The sequence below is a fragment of the Equus przewalskii genome, chromosome 6 (genome assembly GCF_037783145.1).
Source record: "Equus przewalskii isolate Varuska chromosome 6, EquPr2, whole genome shotgun sequence".
In the NCBI taxonomy this organism is placed as follows: domain Eukaryota; kingdom Metazoa; phylum Chordata; class Mammalia; order Perissodactyla; family Equidae; genus Equus; species Equus przewalskii.
The window spans coordinates 4668011-4692776 of NC_091836.1; the positions used below are offsets into that span (position 1 = coordinate 4668011).

General features: G+C 48.3%; 2 protein-coding genes across 3 annotated transcripts in view; both read right to left on the bottom strand.

Moving 5' to 3' along the window:
• Nucleotides 1-454: 454 nt before the first annotated feature.
• Nucleotides 455-5154, bottom strand: TNFSF14 (TNF superfamily member 14). 2 transcript variants are annotated; one of them, XM_070622761.1, is made up of 5 exons: nucleotides 4992-5154; nucleotides 4548-4811; nucleotides 3144-3180; nucleotides 2838-2879; nucleotides 455-2234 (listed from the first exon to the last, which is right to left on the bottom strand). In XM_070622761.1, the coding sequence occupies exons 2-5, from the start codon at nucleotides 4764-4766 to the stop codon at nucleotides 1807-1809; spliced, it is 726 nt and encodes a 241-aa protein (XP_070478862.1). In that variant the 5' UTR covers nucleotides 4767-4811; nucleotides 4992-5154; the 3' UTR covers nucleotides 455-1806. The 2 variants fall into 2 exon arrangements, with proteins under 2 accessions (XP_070478862.1, XP_008539839.2); XM_008541617.2 differs by lacking the exon at nucleotides 4992-5154 and having other exon boundaries at nucleotides 4548-4882.
• Nucleotides 5155-10982: 5828 nt separating this feature from the next.
• LOC103565542 (complement C3-like) overlaps nucleotides 10983-24766 on the bottom strand; it is a 40622-nt gene continuing 26838 nt past the window's right edge. Inside the window, exons 28-41 of the mRNA XM_070622759.1 lie at nucleotides 20762-20918; nucleotides 18679-18842; nucleotides 17119-17277; nucleotides 16913-16972; nucleotides 16725-16815; nucleotides 16555-16606; nucleotides 14932-15019; nucleotides 14724-14813; nucleotides 13005-13110; nucleotides 12729-12818; nucleotides 12446-12529; nucleotides 11479-11562; nucleotides 11250-11385; nucleotides 10983-11167 (exon numbers count right to left, since the gene is read on the bottom strand). Coding sequence (XP_070478860.1) covers nucleotides 11026-11167; nucleotides 11250-11385; nucleotides 11479-11562; nucleotides 12446-12529; nucleotides 12729-12818; nucleotides 13005-13110; nucleotides 14724-14813; nucleotides 14932-15019; nucleotides 16555-16606; nucleotides 16725-16815; nucleotides 16913-16972; nucleotides 17119-17277; nucleotides 18679-18842; nucleotides 20762-20918 — 1503 coding nt within the window. The 3' untranslated portion in view covers nucleotides 10983-11025. The remainder of the gene's footprint in view (nucleotides 11168-11249; nucleotides 11386-11478; nucleotides 11563-12445; nucleotides 12530-12728; nucleotides 12819-13004; nucleotides 13111-14723; nucleotides 14814-14931; nucleotides 15020-16554; nucleotides 16607-16724; nucleotides 16816-16912; nucleotides 16973-17118; nucleotides 17278-18678; nucleotides 18843-20761; nucleotides 20919-24766) is intronic.

Consider the following 24766-nt stretch of genomic DNA (forward strand, 5'->3'; position numbering starts at 1 on the left):
AGTTCACACAGCCGGGAAGTGCCAGAGTGGAGTTGCAACCCAGGACCATCTGATTGCAAAGCCTATTTCCTTTCACCCTGTACCGGGCAACAATGACAACAATATTATCAACAATAACAATAATAACTCATTCACCTCTGGGGTCTGAGCCCTTATTCTAGGGTCCTGGGAGGTGAAATGTTCCTCCAGCCATACCGGGTCATATGCTCGTTTGCATAGACCACCTGATTTGTATGTAAAGGGTGCCTGGCAGGATGTAGCTTCCACTTGCTCAGGAATTCAGATTTAAGGGGAAGGCAGACCGCGGGTATGAGGTCTCTGATGTCTCCCCAAGCTTCTTGCATAGAGCTATGCCAGCTGGGTTTTGGCTTCTCATTTGTAGAGTGACCTCCGTGGGTCATTCCATCCATCCATCCACCTCTGCAAACCACCCTTCCCCTAAGAACCAGACGGATCCCGGTGCAACATTTGCCATTTATTTCCAAGACTAGTGGTCAAGGGGCCCAGGGCTGTGGACAAAGTCTGGTCCTCACCCCAAGATGTGCTCGTCTTGGCTGGGAGGAACCTCAGGCTGTGTATGTGTGTATGTGTGTGTCATTGTGATGCCATGTACGTGTGAGATGGGTCTGACCGTGACGCGGCATGTGGAAGTCCGATGTGATGAGCATCGAAACCCGTGTGTCACACGAGGGTGACACCGTGTGGGTGACTGAGTTTGTGATGATGACTTGTGTCATGGGTGGTTGTCATGCAATGCTTATGACTGCTTGTGTGCTGTCTATGACTCATGTGTGTTTGCGAGAGAATCGGATGCTTTGTATGAATCTGTGCATATGAAAGAGTGTCTGAGATTGTGCAGCTGAACGATTCTCTGTGATGCTGTAGGTATAAATGTATTTTCTTCCTTTTTTTTTTCTTTCTTTCTTCTTTCTCCCTTCCTTCCCCGCCTCCCTCCTTCTTCTGTCTCTCTCTACTTCTTTCTGCAAACATTTTCCAAGTGCCTGCTGTGTACCAGGCTCTGGCCTGGGTGCTGAAACCGCCATTGGGCCCTAGTGGGACGTGAGTGTTTAGCGGTGCTGGGCTACAGCCAGCTGGTGGATGATACATTGTAGCCAGAAACCAGCCACAGTGGGAGTATTTACACCAGGGAAATCAGCAAACACTGTGAAACCTCTCTCCTATGCAGAGCTGTTTGGTAAACATTTACCAGCACATCCCTGTGCCTGTGTCTCTGAGTGTAACTTTTTGTGGCCAGGCTGAGGTGTGGCCACAAGCCTGTGGGTGGGACTTGAGTAAGTGACTGTGACCGTGGGTGGGGCTGGGCTGGGCTGGGCTCTCCACATGGATGAGTCCTGATGATAAATCTCCCTCCCACACTTGTGAGAGTGGAGAGGGTGATAAGTTTTTCCGTTCTCAGACAAGTCCCTGGACCCCCAAGTCTCACTTTCTTCTGAATTAAAAGTATAAATACCCACCCCTCACCCCTTCTTCCTGAATATCAGGCAGATCAGTTCTACACCCTGTTTGGGGGCTTACAGACCCAGTCTCCAGGTCTTTGTCTGCAGTGTTGTCCGTGGTGGGGTCTGCAGTTTAATTTGGTCCTCTAAGGTGCTTGCTGGGTCTTCAACCCCTCGGGGTGTCTGGGTTCTTGACCCCTGGTGGTGCCCCCTGTGCTCTCCACCAGCCAAGTTTTGGGTTCCCCAGAGCACTCTCCAAATCTCTGCTTTCTGGGTTTTCTGTCTCCTGAGGCACCCTCTGAGGTCTCTGCCTGTCAGACCCCCGTTCCATCCACCATCACTCCTTCCTTCACACCATGAAAGCCCCGAAGTAGGACCGGGTGCCGTCCCGCAGTCGGACCAGGCGCTCATCTGGTACGCGGACCACCACCTCCTCCCCAGCTTCCAGATGTACCACTCCGCCCAGGAAGCTGCTGTCCCACCAGACGCGAGAATTGGTTGCTCGTCCACAGGGTGACCTCCGGCTGACCAGCAGCTCCAGCTCCTCAGGGTAGCGGGGCGTGCGCTTGTAGAGGCCATGGGTGATGGGCAGGCCACCGGTGAGCCCCTGTGGGCAACCCACACCGCCCAGCTGCACCTTGGAGTATATGTAATAGTAGCCGGCGTGGACAATCACGAGGGCACCGTCCTGGTAGGCGAGGCCCCTCAGGAAGGCCAGGCCCAGCTTCGTCTCCCACAGCAGTGGGCCCCCGCTGCCCGTCAAGCTGGAGTTGGCTCCTGGGGAGGGAGACAAAGGGGACTGATCAGCTCGTGTCCCATGCTTGCTGTGTGCCATTAGGCCAGTCGCCACCCCTCTCTGAGTCCTGCCCTCTCTGAGCTTTATGTGTATTAATTCACTTTATCCTCACTTTGCAGGTTTGGAAAGTGAGCCACAAGTCATTTGCTTATTACACATCTTAATTCATTTTGTCTCCTTCTCGAAGGTGGGGAAACGGAGGCACAGCGCAATTAAGGGACTTGCCAAAAGCGTCAAAACTTGTAAGTGGCAGAACTAAGGACTGGAGGCAGGACACGCCCTGGTCCAACAGCCTTATGACCTCTGTGTACCTCAGTTTCCCTCTCTGTAAGGCAGAGCTATGAATAGTACCTGCTAAGGATTTAATGAATCAATATGTACAAAGAATAGTAAGCACCATAGAAAGGTTTATTCAGTAAATAAAATTAGAAATATACGGACCTGGGCAGTGCCTGCGCTCTGAGTGACTCTGAGAATAAGTATCGAGTGAATGGATGGATACTCTGACATGTTGGGGCATCTGTCTTGTCTCCTCAGGACACACTGACCCCCACCCCATACCAGGACCCTGGGGTCCCCCTCACCTGTGAGGTGTGCTGCTGGGTTCGCCTGGTGGAACCTCCGCTCTGGGAAGAGAGGGTCAGAGGTTAGATAAGATATGAAGGCAGTGGAGAGTAAGGGACAGCCTCCCGAGGGGTCACCCAGTCCATCTTCTGGTGTCAACCCCACCCTTTCCGGAGTGACCCAAACTTCTGCTTCTCAGGCTTCGGGGAGGAGCACTGGTGGGGCTTGGGCTAGTTGTGCAAATGGCATTGGGCAATGGGCTGAGGGGGTGGGGGCAGTGTGGGAATGTTCCTATCCACTCCCTGTGGACCAGGACTCTGACTCACCTTGCATCAGCTCCTCCCAGGATCCTGCATCTCTGTCCTGAAAAATGAAGAGGAGCCCGTGGTGAGGACCTGCGGGGCCCACGCCTCTCACGGCTCAGACTCATGCCTGAGAGACCCATGCTGACCACAGGCTCAGATGCCACCCTCAGACATGTACCTAGGGCCATGTGCACACCCTCCTCCGCCCCCCACCCCCCCACAGCAGCCTTGTAACCACTCCGTGCCTCAGTTTTCCCTCTGTAAATGGACATATGAATAGTATCTGCTTAGGATTCAGTGAATTTATGTGTAAAAAGTGTATTACTATGCTTGGTACATAGTAAGATGTATAAGGGTTTATTAACTACATGGACATCCGTATGACTGTACACGTGGATGTAAGTGCCAACCTATGGATATGGATGCGTGACACTGGACACAGACTTGGACACTTGCGTGACAGGCTGACAAGATACACATGGGCACAGTTATGTGGACACGTGGTTTATGGATCTATGTAGGTCTGCAAATGCAGAGACCCGGAAACGTCGACACATGGGCCATGGACAGGTGAGTACATGGACGTGTGGGCGCATGTATGCAGGAGAGCAGCACAGGTCCATGTGGGCATGTGGACACACACGTGTGGCCGTCAGATCCATTCACAAGGAGAAATGACCTGAAAACATGAGACACAAAAGACCAAGACCACATGGTCATGGTGTGGGGCACACAGACCCACAGGTGTGGCAGACAGACAGACGGACACATCCACAGCCAACTGAAAAGTGAAGCAGGGGGAGATTCTCTCCGAATTGGACAAAGTCGATTAGTGACAGTCCCAACTGTGGCGGAGGGATGTGGCTAATAATAATTAGCAATATCAGAATGTCCGTTCTGGGGGTTACAGATGATGAAACTGTATTCTAAACATTAAATTTGCTAAGAGACTAGATTTTACTTGTTCCCACTACTAGAAGATATGATAATTGTGTCCACGCCATGAAGGTGTTAGCTGACGGTACAATGGCGATCATATAATGTATCAAGCATAAATGTATCAATATAATGGCAATATAAATGTACCTGATCAATATGTTGTACACTTCAAACTTAAACAATGTAATATGTCAATTATATCTCAATTAAAAAAAAAGAAAAGAATATTGGTTCTGATTGGTTGAATGCTTGTGGGCCAGCCACCGCCTGGCACCACACATGCAATATTGTTTTATTCCCTAGCAGATGGGTACTCTTATTATCACGCCCATTTTACAGATGAGCAGACTGAGGTTCAGAGAGGTGGATTAACTTGCTCTGGGCTGCTTTTAGTGCAACCCCTGTCCTGCACATACACGCAGGGAGACACACAGTGACACAGGAGACCCCCTCCACCCCCGCCACATGACCCCAGGCCCCACTCACCGGCAGAGGGGTGACCATATCCTCCAGACGCCAGTACAGCTGCAGCAGGAACCAGCCCTGGACCGCCAGCCCCGCCGCCAGCAGCAGCAACAAGAAGCCCAGGCCCAGCTGGCCGGCACTGCAGGGCTGTCTCCGGCGGGTGCGCCCCAGCCTCGTGAACGGGATGTCCGTCTGTCCGTCCACCACGAACACTGAGGGCCGCACAACTGTGTCCTCCATGCCTGAGCGGATGAGGCCCCGAGATGCCCCGGGCTGGGCTGGGTCCTGCGCAGGGAGGAAACCACAATTGCCCAACGCTCTTGGGCTTTGCACGCTGCAGACAGGCGCCGGTGGGTCCCGCAGCTGCCTTTAAAGCTGGGGCTCGGCCCCTCCCCTTTCCCCACTCGTCCTCCTCTTCTTCCTGTCCCCCCACCCCCAGCCTGGCCTTGTCTCACTCTCACTCACATGGTCTCTCACTCTTTCCAGAGGCCTCTTAAGATGTGACTCAGGTGGGGGTCAGAGAGGGGAGGCCCCAGCTATCCCTTCCGGCTGCTTCATTCACTCAGTTTCCAAGTATTTATTGAGCATCTCCTGTGTCCCAGGCACTATTCTAGGTTCAGGGGTACAGCTGTGAACAAGAGAGACAAGAGCGCTTTGTCTTTCGCGGCTCCTATTCTAGTGGGGTGAGAAAGACAATGAGCCGAATAAGTAAGAAAATAATATACAGTGTTTTAGATGTTGATAAGAACAGTGGAAAGTACAAGGGTGGTTTGTGTGGTGCACACGTGCATGTGTATGCTATGTGCATACATGTATATGCTATGTGCATGATGTGTGTGCATGGAAGTGTGTGCAGGTGCAAGTATGCTTGCATGTGTGCACATGTGGATGTGTGCATGCACATGCATGTGAGTGCATGCACGTGCAAGCATATGTGTGCATGCATGTATTTACAGGTGCACGTGAGTGTGCACCAGTGTGTATGCGTGCATGCATGTGTGTGTGCACACGTGTGTGGAATGCATGCAAGTTTTAATTGGAACTCACAGCCATGGGATGGAACCTCTGCCCAGCCAGTTAACTAAGCCTAAGACCTGGGTGTCATCCTGGACTTCTCTTCTGTCTTCTCCCCTGCATCCCACCCTTCAGCAAGCCCTGTCTCTTCAACCTCCCAATCAGATCTCAAATCCAGCCACTTGTTTCCATGCCCATTGCTACACTGCTAGCTAAGTGCCATGGACTGAATGTTTGCGCCCCCCTCCAAATCCAGATGTTGAAGCCCTAATCCCCCAACATGATGGGTGGTTGGAGGCGGAGTCTTTGGGAGGTGGTGAGGTCATGAGGGCGGGGCCCTAGTGATAGGATTAGTGCCTTTATCAGATGAGACACGGGAAAGATGCTTTTTCTCTCTGTCGTGTGGGGATACAGCAGGAAGGTGGCCACATGCAAACCGGGAAGATAGCCCTCACCAGAGCCAAATTGTGTTGGCACTTTGATCTGAGACTTCCAGCCTCCAGACTGTGAGAAATGAATGCCTGTTGTTGAAGGCACTCAGTCTAAGATATCTTCTTGCATCAGCCGGATCAGACTGAGACAGTAAAGCACCCATCATTTCTTGCTTGGACTGTTGCAGTAGCTTCCCAACTAGACGTCCTGCTCTATCTCTTGCTGCCTTACAAGTCGTTCTCTACCCTCTAGCTAGGGTGAGCTCTTATTCATTTATTCTTCATGATTCATTCATTTTTAAAATTTATTTAGTCTTTATTCTTATTTAGTCTTATTTATTTACTTATTTAATCTTTTTCTTTACTTGTTTATTCATTTTTATTTTATTGAGGTTAAACTCACACAACATAAAACTAACCATTTTAGCACCATGCTCTAACCAACTGACCTACCCAGGCTTTGACCAAAACTAACCATTTTAAAGTGAGCAACTCGGTGGCGTTTAGTACAATTACAATGTCGTGCAACTCTGTCTCATTCCAAAACATTTTCAATGTCCCAAAAGGAGACTTCATAGCCATAAACAGTCACTCCTGGTTCCCCAATACCCTCAGCCCCTGCCAACCACTAGTCTGCTTTCCTGCCCTGTGGATTTACCTGTTCTGGATATTTCATAAACATGGACGCATGTGATATGTGGTCTTTTGTGTCTGACCTCTTACTTTGAGTATGTTTTCAAGGTTCATCCACATTGCACCATGTGTCAGTGCTTCATTCCCTTTTTACGGCTGAATAATATTCCATTGTATGGATGGACCACATTTTGCTTATCCGTTGATTTGTTGATGGACATTTAAGTTGTTTCCACTTTTTGGCCATTGCAAATTGTGCTTCTGTGACCATGCATGAATATATACCTGTCTGAGTACCAGGTTTCAATTCTTTTGGGTATGTACCTAGGAGCAGAATTGCTGGCATCAGCTTTTTAAACATGTAAGTCAGCTCTCATCCCTCCCTTGCTTAAAATCTTCCAGTGTTTCCCACTGAACTAACAGGGGTTATCAAATTACGGCCACGGGACAAATCTGCCCCCCCCCCACCCCATTTCTGTACAGCCGCAGGAGCAGCCGGCACTTTAGTGAGCTTTGAAGACCCAACTAGGGTGTTCTCCTCTGCCCTCTGTTCCTCACTCTGCTCCCAGGGCCTGCCTCTCTGGCCTGCAGCCAACACCCCACCATCATCCACAGCCCCACATGTACTCGTTGGAGTCCCCTCTGTTGGGAACTGCTGGGCACTGAGTGGATGACTCTCATTCTTGGGGCTGGTGTGACTCAGCATGTCCTCTTGCCTCTGGCCACCTAACCCAGGTGAGACAGCTGGGCCTTGAGACAGAGAGGTTGACTGGGGTCTGGGTATTGCTGGAGCAGAGAGCTAGAAACTGGCCTTGGGGGTCACCCCTCACCCCCTCCAGCTGCCTGGACCTCCAAGCCTCAGATCAGTCACTCTTTATCCAGAGAAGGTCTCTAGCAGCCTGGAGCAAAGCATGCCCACCACCCCGGATGGCCTATCCTAAGAGAACAGAGCACCGCAGGGCAGACATTTCCTCTCTTGTTTTATAAGTACTTTCATAATATCCTTGACTTTACCTTTTGGCCCTCAAAGTCTAAAATATTTACTATATGGCCCATTTTAGAAAAAGTTTGCTGTCCCCTGATCTTAGAATAGACACTAAGTGGTCGCCACTATCTTGAAGCCCTCATGCTCTTGCTCACTTTGCCCCAGGTGTCTTGGGGCCTTTGCACTTACTGTTCCCTCTGCCTGGAACAGTCTTTCTCAGATCCCCCATGGCTGGCTCCTCCTTGTCATCTATGTCTTGACTCAAGAAGCCCCCTCCTCACAGGAGCCTTCCCTGGCCACCTGTATTAATCAGGGTTTACCAGAGAAACAGAACCAATAATACGTCTCCATCCATCCATTCATCCATCCAGTCAGCCATCCACCCATCCATCCATCCATCCACCCACCCAGCCATCCATCTATCCATCCACCCAACCATCCATCCATCCAGTCAGCCATCCATCCATCCATCCATGCATCCATCCATCTATCCATCCACCCATCCACCCATCCATCCATCCACCCATCCATCCATCCACCCATCCATCCATCCATCTATCCATCCACCCATCCATCCATCCATCCACGCATCCATCCTTCCATCCACCCATCCATCCATCTATCCATCCATCCACCCACCCATCCATCCATCCATCCATTCATCCATCCACGCATCCATCCTTCCATCCACCCATCCATCCATCTATCCATCCATCCACCCACCCATCCATCCATCCACCCATCCATCCATCCATCCACCCACCCAGCCATCCATCTATCCATCCATCCATCCATCCATCCATCCATCCATCCATCTGTCATATCTTTCTATCTACCTATGTATTTATTTATCATCTATCTAATCAATCTATCTATATCTATCTGTCTATCTCGATCTATCTGTCTATTTATCTATCTATCTATCCATCCATCCATCCACCAATCTAATCTATTGAGAGACAGATAGAGAGATACAGACACAGACACACACACTGATATTTAAGGAATTGGCTCATGCAATTGTGCCACTTGGCAAGTCCAAAGTCTGTAAGACAAGCCAGTAGCCTGGAGATTTAGTTAAGGGTTGATGTTGCAGTCTTGAGTCTGAAGGCTAGAAACACAGGCCGAATTTCTACACCACCATTTTGAATTCTTTCTTCCTCAGGAAACTTAATTTTTTCTCTTCAGCCCTCCAACTGATTGGATGAGGCCCAACCACATTATCAAAAGTGATCTGCTTTTTGTGTTTCAGACATACTCTTTTTTTTTTTTTTTTTTTGCAGGGGAAGATTTTGCCCTGTGATAACATCTGTTGCCAGTTTTCTTCCTTTTTCTTCTTTTTATCTCCCTACAAAGCCCAAGTACATAGTTGTGGATAGTCGTAAGTTCTTCTAGTTCTTCTATGTGAGCTGCCACCACAGCATGACTCCTGACAGACAAGTGGTGTGGTTCCATGCCCAGGAGCTGAACCCAGACCGCTGAAGCAGAGCGCACCGAACTTTGACTGTTAGGTCATCAGGGCTGGCTCAAGGGTAATCTGCTTTTAAAGTCAACTGACTATAGGTGCAAATATAAAAAAAAAAATACCTTCATAGCAACATTTAGACTGGTGTTCAACCACACGACTGGTCACCATAGCCTAACTAGGCTGACTCATCAAGTGAACTGTCACTCAATCTAAGTGACCATTACCTGTGGCCCCACCGCAGGTAAGCCTTCACACATCACCCTATTCTCCATTCTTTTTGGACATCCTCATCGTCTGCAATCATTCTATTCCATCTTTAGAATGTAACTTTCACGAGATCCTGTCTGTGCTGTTCACAGCCTAGAACCACAGGTGCTCAAATAAAACAACACCCCATGTGTTAAAGAAATGAAGAAACTGAATCCCAGGACAGGAGAAAGGAGAAAAAAGCAAGAGAAGAAGTGAGAAGATGGACATAGAGGAGGGCAGGGGGCCTGGCAGATGTCACCTGAGACATCTGTGAGAGATGAGGCTCATTGAGTCTTCTCTAGACAGGGGTCTCTGGCAATTGGGGGCTGTGACTCTATTTCCCCCATATTCCTGGATTTGGGAGGTGGGGGTTTCCAGGACCTGGGGGTCTTAGGGGAAGGGGGCTGTATTCAGGAGTGACTTCTAGGCTCAGGGCATTTGCACGAGATGAACTGATCCAGAGCTGGGAGCCTGGATCCCAACCTGAACAGTCCTCAAGGGACTAGAGGTGGAGGTAGAAGATGCGCCTGGGGCCCCAGTCCCCCTTGGCAGCCAGTGGCCCCCCTCGCCTGTGGCTGCCACCGCTCCCCACGCAGCTCTGGTGATGCTGTGACCGCAACAGCCCCCACACTCCCTCTTTGACTGCTGACTCATGCCTTCCCTTTGCTAGCTCACTCGGAGCTCCAGCCGGAAATATCGCCCTGCCTGCCTCTTACCGCCCCCTCCTGAGCACAGATGCCCCACACGATCCTACAGAAGCATTGAGTCTGTTCGGGCTCATCTAGGAGGTAGTGAACGGGAGAGTGGGGCGAGCCTACAGGAGGGCAACTGGAATGCAGGTAAGATAGGAAATGGAGTGAGAGCTGCAGATAAGGGGAAAATGGGATGGAGGTGAGAACAGGTGAGGAGGCAGGTAAGGATGCAGGTGAGGAAGAGGGTGAGAAGGCAGAGAATGACTGTAGGGTTATGAGGCTGGTGAAGACACAGGTAAAGGTGCAGGGGAAGGTGCCCATGAGAAGGCAGGTAAATATGCAGGTGAGAGTGCAGGTAAGGATGCTGGTAAGAAGACAAGAAGAGATCCAGAGAAGGATGTAGGCAAAGATGCAGGTGAGGACCCAGAGGAGGATGCAGAAAAAATACAGGTGAGGATGCAGATGGACAGACAGGTAAGAATAGGTAAGAATGGGAAAGATACAGGCAAGTTTACAGATAAAGATGTAGGTGGGGGGCCAGGTGAGGATGCAGAAAAAATGCAGATAGGTGACAGGTGAGGGTGCAGGTGAGAGAGTAAAGATTCAGATGAGAATATTGGTAAGAAGTCAGATGATGAGGCTGTAAGGAGGCTGGTAAGCAAGTAGTGAGAACTCAGGTGAAGGGGCAGTGAGCTGCTAGTGAGGATGCAGGTGAGAATACAAATGAGAATTCAGGTAAGGATGGAGCTGAGGTGCAGTTGAGACGCAGGAGAAGCAGCAGGTGCACTTCAGGCTAGATGCAGGTGCCGCAGGCCCGTGCTCTTTGGGTGGAGAAGCCAGTGAACTTGCAGGTGAACGACAGGAGAGACTGAAGTGCAAGCAAGTGAGGTTCAGGTGGGATGGCGCTGAGCTGTAGGTGAGGCAGCTTGGGATCACAGCTGCCTCTTTCCCTCTCTCAAAGACCTCCAGACTTTGGGAGACACATGAAATATAACTGAAGCTTTATTGGGGGGACCAAGATGGGGGCTCAATTGGGGCAGCCAAAGACGACCATGTTCTCGGAGAAGCTGCCAAGGTCCCGGCACTTTTTCTCATACTCCTCGTCTTGGCATTCATCAGCCTCAGGCCACAGCTCCACCCAGGTGTCCTTCCCAATGATGTAGCTGATGCTGGGGAAGGATGACAGGTCAGGAGGGGCCAGAGGAAGGGCAGGAGGGGGTGACCATGCGCATGCACAGGGCCAGCACTCACTTGGGTTTCTCTCCCCACAGGTCGGAGGAGACGCCCCATATGAGGTATTTTTTGTCCTCCTCCAGCTTCAGGGCTTCTCTGCACTTGATGTGGCTGATGAACCTGCGCTCCTGTCCAACCTGCACCTCATCGGAGCCTGGAGGGGACGGAGAGGGAAGCTGAGCTGGTGGGATGGAGGGAAATGGGGGAGGGGGAGGCAGGAAGACAGAAGACAGAGCACAGGGCTGACCTGATTTGATGATCTGCTCGATGACCATTATGTAATCATCAAAGTCATCTGACAGCTCCTTCCTGAGAAGTCTGGTCTTATACACTGTGGGGGAAGGAGGACAGTGTGGGTCTGGGGCAGGGGTGACCATGGGGCATCCTCACCTGCATGCACACCTAGGTGCATGGCTCCCCCCAGGCAGATCCATGCAGGATCACAGCTAGTCATGCTACAGTCCCCCAGTAACACACCCAGCCACATACAGTCATACAACCACCATCTCACACAGTCATACACAGCCATGCACACAATTACAGCTACCAACAACTGTAGTAATATACTTAAGAGCTACTCATAACCAGTCATCCACAGCTAGTCTCATCAACCATGGCTATGCGCAACTACAGTCTCACAGCCACACACACAGCCATGCACACTATTACAGATGCCCACAACTACGGCCGTACACATTGCTACAGCTACTCCTATCCACAATCGCACACAACTATGGGTATGTACAGCGACAACCTCACAGTCACACACATAGCCATGAACAAAATTACGGCCACCCACAACTACAGTCAGATACACAATGACAGCTACCCATATCCACTGTCACCCACAACCACTGTCTCACAAAATCATGGCTGTCTACAACTATAACCTCACAGTCATACACATACCCAGGCACACAACCACATCCACTCACAGCCACCTTCTCTCACACACTCGCACATACCCAGTCCACTCTTAACCGTGGTTCTCCACACAATCATGGCCCATCACAACACATTCACACACTCAAACACACCAGTAGCCCACAGTTACAACCTGAAGCACGGCCACACACAGCCACGACCACTTATAGCCAGTCACACACACAACCACAACCACACCTACTGTCACACAGTCTCACACACAACCACAGCCACACACACTATCATTCACACACAATCAAACATGCATGCACGCCCTTCCCTGCACTCACCATAGTCCACTCCTGGCTCACAGGCCTTGTCCAGCCGGTCTTCCTCAGTGACTTTGTCATCCGCCTGGTGCATGAAGCAGCTCTCTGCGGAGTGGGTGAGTAGGGGACATGGTCTTAGTCCCACTTCTTGTCCAGAGCCTACCTCCCATGGGTGTGGGCAGCCCCAGGGCCATCCTTCTGAGTGTCCACTGGGTGAGGGCTTTCAGGGCCCCGTGGGTCACCCCCATGGGGATGGGGGATCCAGTGGGCATGGCCTGCCCCTTCCTGGCTCCTGTGCACCCACCCTCAGCACAGCGGCACATGTCCTTTTGGCAGAGCTTGCTCAGCATTCCATCCTCCTTCTCTGGGTGATAGAACCGGGTGCAAGTCTCATCTGTGGGCAGAGGTGGTGGGGAGGGGTCAGAGGGAGAGGACCTCTATCCAGAGATCACATCTGGGGCACTCAGAGTCCCAACTCCTCAGACCTGGAGATACCAGGTTCCCAAACATGGGACCACCAGACCCCTAACTCACACATCCCTGGGACCCCCAGACCCCAGACCCTAGGTTGGCTGCTCACCCAGGTTGTAATAGGAGTACACCTTGACCATCCCAGGCTGGATAAGCCCCACATTAAAGTACTGGTGAACTCTGAAGGACAGACAGTCCTCCTGGGTGTGGGAGATCTGGGGGGAAGGAGAAGGTTAGTCAGTGGGGGCAACATGGAAGGCAGTCCAACATAGGGCACATATGGGGGTTGGAACAGTGGTAGGGAAACTGAGGGACTAAGGAGGGAAATGGGTCGGGGAGGGTAGGAATCTTTGGCAAAAGATTAATGAGCAGCTCAACAAATCCATTTTCTTTTGCTCCGAGTCTCAAAAGGATAGGGCACTCTGCTCAACCTCCTCTTCAGTTCGGTGTAACCATGCAATTGAATTCTGGCCAATAGACTGCTATTGGTACCTATAAAAACATCCCATGGCCAGCAATACTGCATTGTCTATTTGAAAGTTGGTAAGAGAGTAGATCTTAAAAGTTCTCACCATGCACAAACAAACACACATATACACACAAGCTCAAGTTCTAACTACTTGAAGTGATGGATGTGTTAACTAACTTTATTGTGGTAATCCTTTTCCAATATATACATAAATCAAATCATTACACTGTACACCTTCAACTGACATGTGAGATATCAATTATATCTCAATAAAACTGGAATAAAATAAAGGGAAAAAAGAAAGAAATAGGAAATGTGTATATATGTATGTGTATGTATGTATATGTGACAGTCATGTACACTTGGAGAAAAATGCTAACAATTAGTGAATTTCAGTAAAGGGTATATGAGACTTCTTTATACGGTTCTGCAATTTCTCTGTAAGGTTGAAATTATGTAAAAATTTAAAAGTACAAAAATTAAAATACAAAAATCATTAAAAAAAACGCATCTCATGGACAGTCTTTTTTTCTTCTGGAAAGAAGGGATCCAGCAGAGGACTCCAAGGTCCTAGGGATTGTAGAGCCTCTAGATGTAGATAGAAGATACTTGGATCCCTGAGTGACCATGTGGAGCAGAAGTCTCCTTTCTCACCTCTCACACCAGTTGGACTTGACTTGAGAGAGAAATACAAGCCTCTTGTGTTGAGACCCCCATACACTTAGAGGTTTTATTATAGTAGCTAGTGTTACTTATACTGACTAACATGGGGTGAGGGGCATGGGGAGTATTAGGAGTTAGCAGGGACCATATGAGGATAGGAGAATGGGAAGAAATAAGCAGAAGAGAGGAGGAACCCAAGTCATGTTAGAGATGAAGAGCACATGAGAAAGCCAGATGGAGAGAGAGTAAGAGAAGAGAGAAACACTAGGGCTGGGGAGCAAGAGGAGTTCTTTCTCTTCACTGAGCACTTTTTTCTTTTTCTTTTTGAAACCAAAGTGGCTCTTTTCAGTGGTTGTTTAAGCCTGTGATGAGAATAAGTTGGAGGAAGCAGGTGTGAAAATGAGGTTGAACATCAGTGGTCAGAAGGTGAGATGCTTAGAGGAGGTGTGTTGACCTGGGTTGACCACCTTATTGATCTGGGTTGACCACCTTATTGACCTAGGTTGACCATCTCATTGACTTGGGTTGACCATCTTCCTGACCTGGGTGACCATCTTGTTTTATATGTTCCTTCCTCTACCACCCAGAAGCACTGACCCTGTCTTCTAGCTTGGGGCCGGCTTCACCCACAGACAAAGCCCAGTGTAGAAGGGAAGACCAGCCAGATAGGGGTCAAGGTCCTAATGGAAGCCTTACCTTGTCCAGGTAGATGATGAGGGTGTTCTTGTTGGAGAAGGCCTTGTTCAACTCATACTTAGAGATATATCTGTCCACGCCACTGCTCAGCTGGGAAAGGAGAGGGCTTGTGAAAATCCCTCCAGGAACCCCCTCCCTCCCTCTAGCCTCTTCCAGACCCCAGGCTGCTTTCCACTGATCCCAGCCCCCGAGTCCAAGACTTTCATACCAGGTCAAGGTCACACGTGTCAGGAGCAAAGCCAGTCATCATGGATATATCCAGGATCGACATGGTGGCATCCTCATTTCCCAGGTATCTGGATGGGGCAGGGAGAGAGGGGTTGAGTTCCAGGATGGGCTCAGCCTTAGGGGTCAGTGCCTGGTTAATGGGATCTGACGGGGACTGAGGCTTCTGGTTCCCACCTAGAATCACATGTTAGAATTTGGAAACACTCCCCCAAGGAGACTAAAGAAAAGGTAGCATAATGGTCTAGGGGACTAATTGCTCAGGCTCTGGAACCCAGTTGTATTGGTTCAAATCCCAGCTCTGTGTAACCTTTGATGGGTTACTTGACTTCTCCATGCCTCAGATCTTCTAAAAAATGAAGACAAGAATACAAACAGTCTCACTTTGCATGATTCTGTTACCATGGTCTAGTTCCCCAGCAACACAGTTCAAACCTCAGTACCACTGAAATGTGTATATTAATATTAATATACACAAATATTAATAATATATACAAATTAATTTACAGATATTAGTCATGAGTAATTGTATTTTTACTAGCTCTCAGTCCACCCATCATGACATAAATAACAGATGCACCTCACAATCAATGACCAATCACAGCACTTCGTTTCAAGCCTGTTGGTGATGGGTTGCTGAGCATCCATTATTCCGTTCACACACAGAGAGCAAAGCCTGGAGTTGTGCTGCTTCCTTATCTTCCAGTGATAAACCCACATGACGTTTTACAAACTGGATAATTGAAAGAGGGAATTGGCCAACAAAGAGGGGAGCACAGTAAAGAAATGAAGAGTGATAATGCTGGAGGTGAAATTCAAATAGAACATAAACGGAATTACAGAGGAAATAGCAGATGGAGTGGGGGCATGTGGACCCTGCTGCCTTTTGAGAGACTAGATATGCACTAGAGGAATTCGGTGAAGGTGAACTTATTGACATACATGAGAAAAGTGGTTTTGACAAAAAGATGAAGATGTCCTAGGAGAAGTGATGCCAGCAAAAACCTTCACATTAAAGGAACTCTCAGAGATATACCGTGACATTGAGAGCTCAAAGGATAAAATGTTGGAAGTTGACTCAAACTTAGAAGGGAACCTGACAATTCACTATGGCATAGAAAGGATGCTTGCTCCTTATGATAGGTCACACAAAAAGAGGAAAGGAGACACTGTCCAAAGTTCAGTGCTTTGGAAAGTGTTTAACAGAGGAAGAAAAGACCCAACTTTAATCTAATATTTTAAATTACAGTGTAGTCAACAAATACTCATTTTATTATACTTCTTATTTCTCTATGCCTTTATAACTGGCAGTATGGGAGCTTTTGATGTGTGATAAAAAATTGTAAAGGTCCTAGAACCATTGTAATTTCCCTCACTGATTATTAAGATTGCTTTGCACGGTCTCAGCTAACGTGGTCATTTCTAGACTCAAATGCCATGCAAAGTGAGGAGTGCCCATGCTACCTACCTCCTGGCAGGTAATTAAGACGGTAATAGATGCACAATACACTCCCAGAAACTATTAGGTACCATGGATATTATTAGTAAGAGGTCTTGCTGGAGACAGAGGGATGGCCAAGATGAAGCCCAGTGACCCATCTCTTACCTGGTACAGAGGTTAAGGATCATGGTGCTCTTGGCATCCTGAGGCCTCTTGACTAGAAAGACAGAAGACAGAAGGATGAAGGGGGTCCCTGGGTCCTGATTTAGGAGGGGGGGCAGACATCAGAATGGGGGTGGAGGAAAGGTGACAGATAGGGTCTTTACTCCTTTTACCTGTTTTAGGGGCTGGTCGTAGGCTAACCTTGAGGTCAAACTTCTTGCAGGTGACCTTGCCTTTGACCTTGGCGTGGTACACTGTCACCACCTGGCAAGATGAGACAGAAGACTAGGTATCAGCCCACCTGACTTGGGAAGGGGAGGGCCCCTGCAGGGCCATGCAGGTGTGGGTTCCCCTTCCTTACCGACAAGGTGCCTTGTCCTTTCCCTTTAGCTGTTAATGTGAATTTCTCGTTTTGCTTGGTCTGCAGGGAGTGGGGAGAGAGAAGAGAGTGATGGGAACCAAGCCTTCCCCTGGCTGTGATGGTCATCTTCCCTCCCTCCTACCTCCCGGCAAACCCTGGCTGGCATGGAGGGTGAGAGAGAGGAAGGTTTGGACAGGTGGCTGTACCTCTTCTGACCGCAGGAGGCTAGCAGATTCCCAGTAGATGCGGTGCGTGACCGCAGAACTGCGGCTGGGCAGGTTGATGGAAACATCGAGGTTCAGGTCCTTGTGGTTAGGGACATCCTTTTGGTACTGAGCCAAGGCTTGGAACACCATGAAGGTGGCCTAGAATCCATGAGAAAAAAAGAGAGTGAGCTGGGAGACTGAGGAAGTGGTTAGAACACACTGGGAATGAAGAGGCTCAGATGGTCAGAGGTGGGGCGCTGAGACTGCCGCCTAGAACTCACCAGAGAGGGTGAGGATAAAATGGGGCTGTTGGGTACTGAATGCATGTCCTAGAACTCTCTGAGTGAGAGAGGATTAGACTAGGTCTCAGTGACACTAAGAGTGTGGCCTAGAACCCACTAGAGAGCATGAAGGTAAGACTGGGAGTTCTTAGACACTGAGGACATGTTCTAGAATTCCCCAAGGGACAGAGACCTATACCAGAGCTTGGAGACACTGAACACATGTCTAGAATACACCAGAAAGTGTAGGCATAAGACTGACGGTCTAGCAACACTGAGAATGTGATCTAGATCCATCAGAGGAGAGAAACTAAGGCAAGGGTTTGAGGGCACTGAGAATGGGTCTAGAACCCACTCATGAAAACAGAATAAAGTTGGAGCCTGGGGACACTGGACATATGCTATAGAATCCAAAAGTGACACTGAGAATGTGATTGGGAGCCCACCAGAAGGGAAGGGGGTAAAACTGGAACCTGAGGTTATTGAAGCTCAAGGTTACTGAAACCACGGTCTAGAACCCATCAAGGAGAGACAGAGGCTCTGTTAATGCCCTAGAATAACTGAGAACCTGGTTTGAACCCACAGCAAGACAAGGTAACTCTGGGAGGCATATGGAACTGAGAACCTGGTCTAGAACCCACCAGGGGGAGATGGAAGCTCGAGTAATGCCGTGAATAACTGAGAACCTGGTCTAGAACCCAACAGTGAGACAAGATAAGATGGGGAACCTGGTAGAAATGAGAAAGTGGTGTAGAACCCACCAGGAGGAGATAGAGGCTCAGGTAATGCCCTGAATAACTGGGAACCTGGTCTAGAACCCACCAGGGAGACAGGATAAGATGGGGAACATGGTGGAACTGAGAACATGGCCTATAATCCACCAGGGGGGAGACAGAAGCTCAGCTGATGCGCTGAATAACTGGGAACCTGGTCTAGAACCCAGCAGGGAGATAGGATAAGATGGGGCACATGGTGGAACTGAGAACATGGTCTAGAAACCATCAGGGGGAGACAGAGTCTCATACCTGAGCCTAGGCTATGAGAACATGATCTAGACACCAGGAGCAAAAGGGAGGCTCAGAACACAGTTTGGGACATCCAGAATGTTTTCTAGAATCCATAGATGGATGCACAACTAAAAAAATTGATTTCTCAACTCCAATCACCCTGGCTTGTGGGTCAGAATTGCCTCTCTTGGTCTCAGTGTCTTCCCTGGGAGGCCAGTGGGAGGCCAGGGGAAGTAGGGATGCAGGTGTCTGGAGGATGGAGGGCCACTTGCCTGGGTGGAGCCATAGCCACCTCCGTAGTATCTCTGTTCGTTGAGCCAGCGCACCACCGGAGGCACAGAGTCAAAGTCTCTGAGCAGCAGCAGGGCCAAGAGGGCGTAGGATGTGGCCTCTACATTGTAGAGCTTCTGGCCAGGCTCCTCCCAGCGGTTCCCGTCTGCAGAGAAGACCCCCACACTCACGCTCACTGCTCAGTCCCTCAGTCCTGGAGACAGCTCAGAGAAAGCTCAGAGAAAGAGTCATGCTAGACTTCTTGGTGTGCAGGTGTCCTGGCTGACATTTGAGGCCCTCAGTCTGCCGGCTCCTGCCTCACTCTCTTCCCTCATCACCCTTCACCCCTCCATTTGAATGCCGAACTTCAGCCCCACTGATCTATGGGAGATTCCCTAAACTTTCCATGCTCCTTCTTACCTCTGGGCCTTTGCATATTCTGTTCTCTCTACTTGGAGCACCTTTTCTCCATTTTTGTTGTTAGTGCCATTGAGTCGATTCTGACTCCTAGTGGCCTTGTGTACAGGAGAGCAGAACCCTGCCTGATCTTTTTGCGCCATCCTCTCATCTTCGGGTGTTGTATCAGACAATGGTCCCCTTCTATTCATAGGGTTTTCATGGCCAATTTTTCAGAATTCAGTGGCCAGATCCTTCTTCCTGGTCTGTCGTAATCTGGAAGCTCTGCTGAAGCCTGTCCACCATGGGTGACCTTGCTGGCATTTGACATAACAGTGGCATAGCTTTCAGCATCACAGCAACATGCAGCTGCCACACAATGACAACTGATAGATGGTGCTGTGGTTCCCTGACTGGGAAATGAATCTGGGCTGTGGCAGTGAGAGAGTCAAATTTTGACCACTAGACCACCAGGGCTGACTTTTATCCATCTACTCCTGTTAATTCTCACTCATCTTGCACAGTTCAACTTCAATGGCACCCCAAGACTAAGTGAGGCCCTTCCTTCCATCTCTCAAAGCATCCTGTGCTTCTCCCATCCCAGCACTATGATGCTCTATAGAAATCTGTTAACTCATTTCTTTCCTCAACTGGAGTGTGAGTCCATGATGGCAGGTGCTGTGCTGTATTCACCATGATATCCCAAGTGCCTAAGAAAGTACGCAGGGAAGAGGAGACTGTTATCAAGAACCATTATCTCCTCTTTCTGGGCCCACAGTTGGACTACATCTCCCAGAAGTCTTTGCAGGTAGGTATGGCTTGCACGAGTGAGCTCTGGTCAACGCAATGTACACGGCAGTGATGGGGCCACTTCAATGCCTGGTCCACCTACCTCGCACAATCCTTCTGACTCTTTCTCCTTCTGCCTGGATGGAATGGATTCCAAGGCCCCGGGGTGGCAGAGCCATGAAAAGATAAGAGGCCTGGATCTCTGCATCACTGTGTGGAGGAGAGCTGCCTTCCAACTTGGAAGACACACAGTACCGTTCCACATCAAGGAACAAACTTCTGTTGTGTCAAATCTCTTCAGTATACATTCAGATATGTTACATCAGTGAGTGTAAACCTGACACAATGTCATCACCGGACCAATGTTTAAGCACTCACTGTGTGCCAGGCACTGTGCTAAATTCCCTATGGCATTATCTTATCTAATCCTAATTACCCTTGAGATAATGAAAATGTTATTAGCAATACTAACAGTAGTAAGCACACCAGCTATAGAGCTGTTACTCTGTACTAGACCCTACCACCTGCATTATTTATTTAATCTTCACAACCACCTTTGATGTAGATATCAGTTTAAGATGAGGTCCACAGAGGTTAAGTGACTTGTATAAGGTCACACAGTGAGAATGTGGCAGAGTGGAATTTAAACTTGGGTCAGTCTGATATCAGAACCCATGTCCTTGCTCCTGCGTCACAGCAAGTGTTCAACACACACTTGTTGAATGGATGACGCGATGGACATTCTTGTGGGGCTTACAATGAGGACTTCACACCTTACAACCATCCATTCCAGCTTGGCTTCCATCCCAGGTCAGCTTGGAGCCATGCATCCCACCTCAAGATCGCCACCCTCAAACCAAAGCCATGCACCCCTCTTTATCCCACCAGGCTGCCCCTCACCTGTGGCTGCGCTCAGGAATTTGTTGAGGAGGGGGTCCTCCAGCTTGCCCATCTGGGCCAGGGCGTAGCCAGCAATGGCCACAGAATATGGTCTCCGCAGGTTATTATAGTGGGCTTCAAGGAAGTCTCCTGCCTTAATGATGCTGCGTGCCAGGCTCTACAAGAAAAAGGATAGAGTACTCTCATGAGGAAAGCATTGCTGCCACAGGGAGCTGGTAAGGATCACACAAGCACGACTTTCTGGGCACCAGGATGGTTTCTGTCCTTGGGACCTGTCTTGGATGTGTCCATTTTTGAAGTTTCGCAGACATTTTAACCACTGTGACCTGCCTTGTTGCTGAGTCCCTACAATGTGCCTGGAGGAGTCTACATACCCCATGGTGTGCTGGTAAATGTTTAACAACCAGCTCTTCAGTGGTGGAAGGGGTGGTTATAGATTGCCAAATACCGTGGTATAAATACTCCCACGATGGCCCATTTCAAGCTATCAAATGTGACTTCCCTGAACATGGAGTGGGGAAGAGATACACCAAATAGGTGCTCATGAGCTTGTATGAGCAGGTTCAGCACACCATTGGGAACATGTCTTACCCAATCACCATCATAATCATCATCATCATCAGTACTTATACGTGCCAGTCATATATCCACTCACTTAACATCATAAAATCCTAAGAGGTAAGTATTATTTTCATTATCATCCCTGCTGCACAGATGAGAATACTGAGATCCAGAGAGCTGAAGGGCAGAGGAAGACATCATTTGTAGTGTTTGCTGATTTCCATGGTGTAAATACCACCATGGCTGATTTCAACCTACCAACGTGGCATCACTGAATGTAGAGTTGGGAAGAGGTGGGCAGTAGCAGAGTGTTATATAGGATTTCCATCATACGGATACAATAGACCTAAATAACCTCATGAGCATAGGTAATGATAAAAGCCAGTAAAACAGTTAGGAAGTGATGCATTTTAACTGTTTATTATCTTGGATTTTAATGCTTAACGCTTATAGTTTAATTTATTTAACTGTAAGTTCATACCGCTTAATTTTTAATAATGATTGTGTTCAACAACCCGCTTGTAAAATTCCTGGAAATTAACAGTTGGCTTTTGCAAGCTGGTTCCAGCACTCTTGACTTGGACTCCAGCAGTCTCGTTCTGCAGCCTGTGCCATGCTCCGTTATAATTGTAGCCACAGGCCCTCCAAGACCAGTTCAACTGACCCCATCTTAGTGACACAGTAATTGAGAGATAGTGTACAGGAACTGAGACATGACCGCTTGTCCGGTTTAGGCTGGCTGAGACCGCCAACCTATCAACTGGGTCTGTGCAAATGCCCCATAAATGACCCTTTTGACGTCAAGGGGTTGAAAAATCCACCCTAAGATCAGACTAACACCATCCTTTTGTGAATATGCGTCCTATAGAGAGCCAGGAAGCTTGACTACGCTTATGCAGATCAATTACCTGACTCCTCCTTACCTCCAGTCATCTAACTCCACGCTTCAGACCACCCTGCCCTTCATCCCATAAATTCTGCCCCAAGCGCTGGATCGGGGAGACAGACATGAGAGCTTATGCCTCCTGTCTCCCTGCACATTGATCTTGCAATCAAGCCTTTTCTTTTCTCAAAAGCTGATGCTGTAATAACTGGTTCTTAATGCACATTGGGCAAGAAAACCCCAATTTTGTGCTGTAACCATTTTGGTGACCATGAAGGGACAAGGTCCTGTGACCACCCGCCTGAGGCTATGGAGTCCCTGGTGGCCTGTGGGTCTTTTCACTGATCCTAGCATCTGCCTAGACAATTTTGTCTGGAGGCTTGGCCAATTGGATTTCTGTTTCCCGCTGTGGTGCCCCAGGCCCTTTGGCACTCTTTTCTCTTTTGAGAGAAGAAACAGCTTCTGGACCAGACATCTTCAGGTAAGTAAACTTGTTAAAATGTGCCTGAGCCTAAACTGCCTAATAATCTCTTCAGAATTGTGTGTTAGAGTCCCTGTTGGGGAGATTTTTGCTGGGTTAAAGTCCCAAGGCCAGGGGGCCAGGCCCCATGGCCGAGTGGTTAAGTTTGCACGCTCTGCTTAGGCAGCCCAGGGTTTCACCGGTTCAGATCCTGGGTGTGGACATGACACAGCTCATCAAACCATGCTGAAGTGGTGTCCCACATGCCACAACTAGAAGGACCTACAACTAAAAATACACAACTATGTACTAGGGGACTTTGTGGAGAAGGAGGAGGAGGAGGACAAGAATGAGGAGGTGGAGAGGGGGAGGAGAAGAAGAAGAAGAAGAAAAAAAGATTGGCAACAGATATTAGCTCAGGTGCCAATCTTAAAAAAAAAAAAAAGAAGTTCCAAGGCTGGAAGTGTGGGTTCGAGCCACACTCCAAAGAAGATAATAAAAAAGGGTTACAGCTGCTGGAGCACTCAAGGATTGGGTTAGAATCCTGAACTCTGGGTGAGAGTCCCAGAATACTGGATTTCTGTGTCTGCTTGTGTTTGTCTATTTTCTGACTGTTTTATTTGTTAAAATTTCTGTTTGGGGACTGAGTTTCTCAGTGATCTAAGAAACTCTCTTTAGAAATTACCTTGTTTGTTTCAGCCACCCTGGAGAAATCCCGTAAAAAGGGAGTAACAGCAGATGGTTGGAAAGATAACTCAGGATAATTTAAAATTGCAGTAGCAACTTTGGGCTCTTTTTGAACCTCCAAACCGAGGAATAAGGAAAACATTTAATCTTTCAAGAGTCTAGGGGCTGGCCCCGTGGCCAAGTGGTTAAGTTCGTAATCTTTCAAGAGTCTAGTGTTCGACCTTCTGGCACAATTGTTCAAAGCCTAAAGATCCCAGAAGCTGTAAATATTTACAAAGAACTGCAAAATCTTACCAAGCTTGTTTCACGTCCTGAGGGCTTGGCTTAATAATTGTCAGGTTGGAGGCCCCAAAATACGGTCAGACAAAAGTGCAGTTGCACCCCATTTTGTGGTCAGAGATGTGGGTTGCACTCCCTTTTGTGGTTAAGGGTCCTACCAGTCTGCTGTCAGCCTCAGGGGCATTACACTGACCATTAAAAGGAATGTTCTAATTAGATAAGGTCATTTAAGAAGTGCGTTAAAAGCAAAGACTTCAAAATTCCAAAGTAACCTTATGGAAAGTTTTGTTGCAAAAAGCTAATTAAAAATTCAGTTATAAAATGTACCTAAAAGAAAAATATATTAGGTCATGGCTTTATAGCCACCCCTGTGATCAACCTTCATAGGAGCGCCCCAAATGAGCCCCTCCCAGAGTTAACAAGACTCAGAGATTTTCTGGAAAACTGCTACATCAAAGGTAACCGAAATTGTTTAATACTGCTAGGCATAGTTACTGTTTGTCTGGGCTGAAACCTGAAAAAGATCTTTGAAAGGATTTAGCAACTTATGATCAGAAGTTTGGCCAAACTGGAAGCTGATGTTCAGAGCCTGATAGAAATTTTTCAAGGCTTTCTTCCCTAAGTTAAAATAAAACTAAGCACCCAGAGAGAAAGAAGCAAATTAGGAATGATGTGGTTGAACAGGCAGATCAACCCATAATTTCATTTAAGTTACAACCCAATTTCTGAGGAATTAGCAGCAACTGTCCTTGAAAGAAGTCTTGCAAGACTGGAAATGCAATTCTAGAGGAAGTTCAGATTCCACCCATTTCCTTTATCTCAAAAAGCTTGTAACCTCTCTGGCAGCTGTTATCTAGCCCATCACCAATTCCTAAGACTGAAGGGGGAAAAAAAGGAAAAAAGGAAAGAAAAATGGCCACAAGAGTGCCTTCACCCAAAATCTAGGAAAAATATTAGAAGAAAAAGCTTAAAACAAAATTTGGATTCAATTATTCTTTCATAACTAGTGAGCTTTCATAACTAGTAATCAGGTGATCTGATTCATTGCAGTACTTTTAAAACAACAGCTGTGGAATCTCTGTGTATGTGTGTCTATATATCTTATAGACGTATGATATTTTTACATCCAGATGGT

Bases quoted from the DNA above. Each gene is read 5' to 3' on its own strand.
- TNFSF14 (XM_070622761.1), bottom strand. From the start codon at position 4,766: ATGGAGGACACAGTTGTGCGGCCCTCAGTGTTCGTGGTGGACGGACAG. The intron at 3,181-4,547 runs GTGAGTGGGGCC...TTCATTTTTCAG, and splicing joins ATATGGTCACCCCTCTGCCG to GACAGAGATGCAGGATCCTG. The intron at 2,235-2,837 runs GTGAGGGGGACC...CTCCCTCCCCAG, and splicing joins CCCAGCAGCACACCTCACAG to GAGCCAACTCCAGCTTGACG.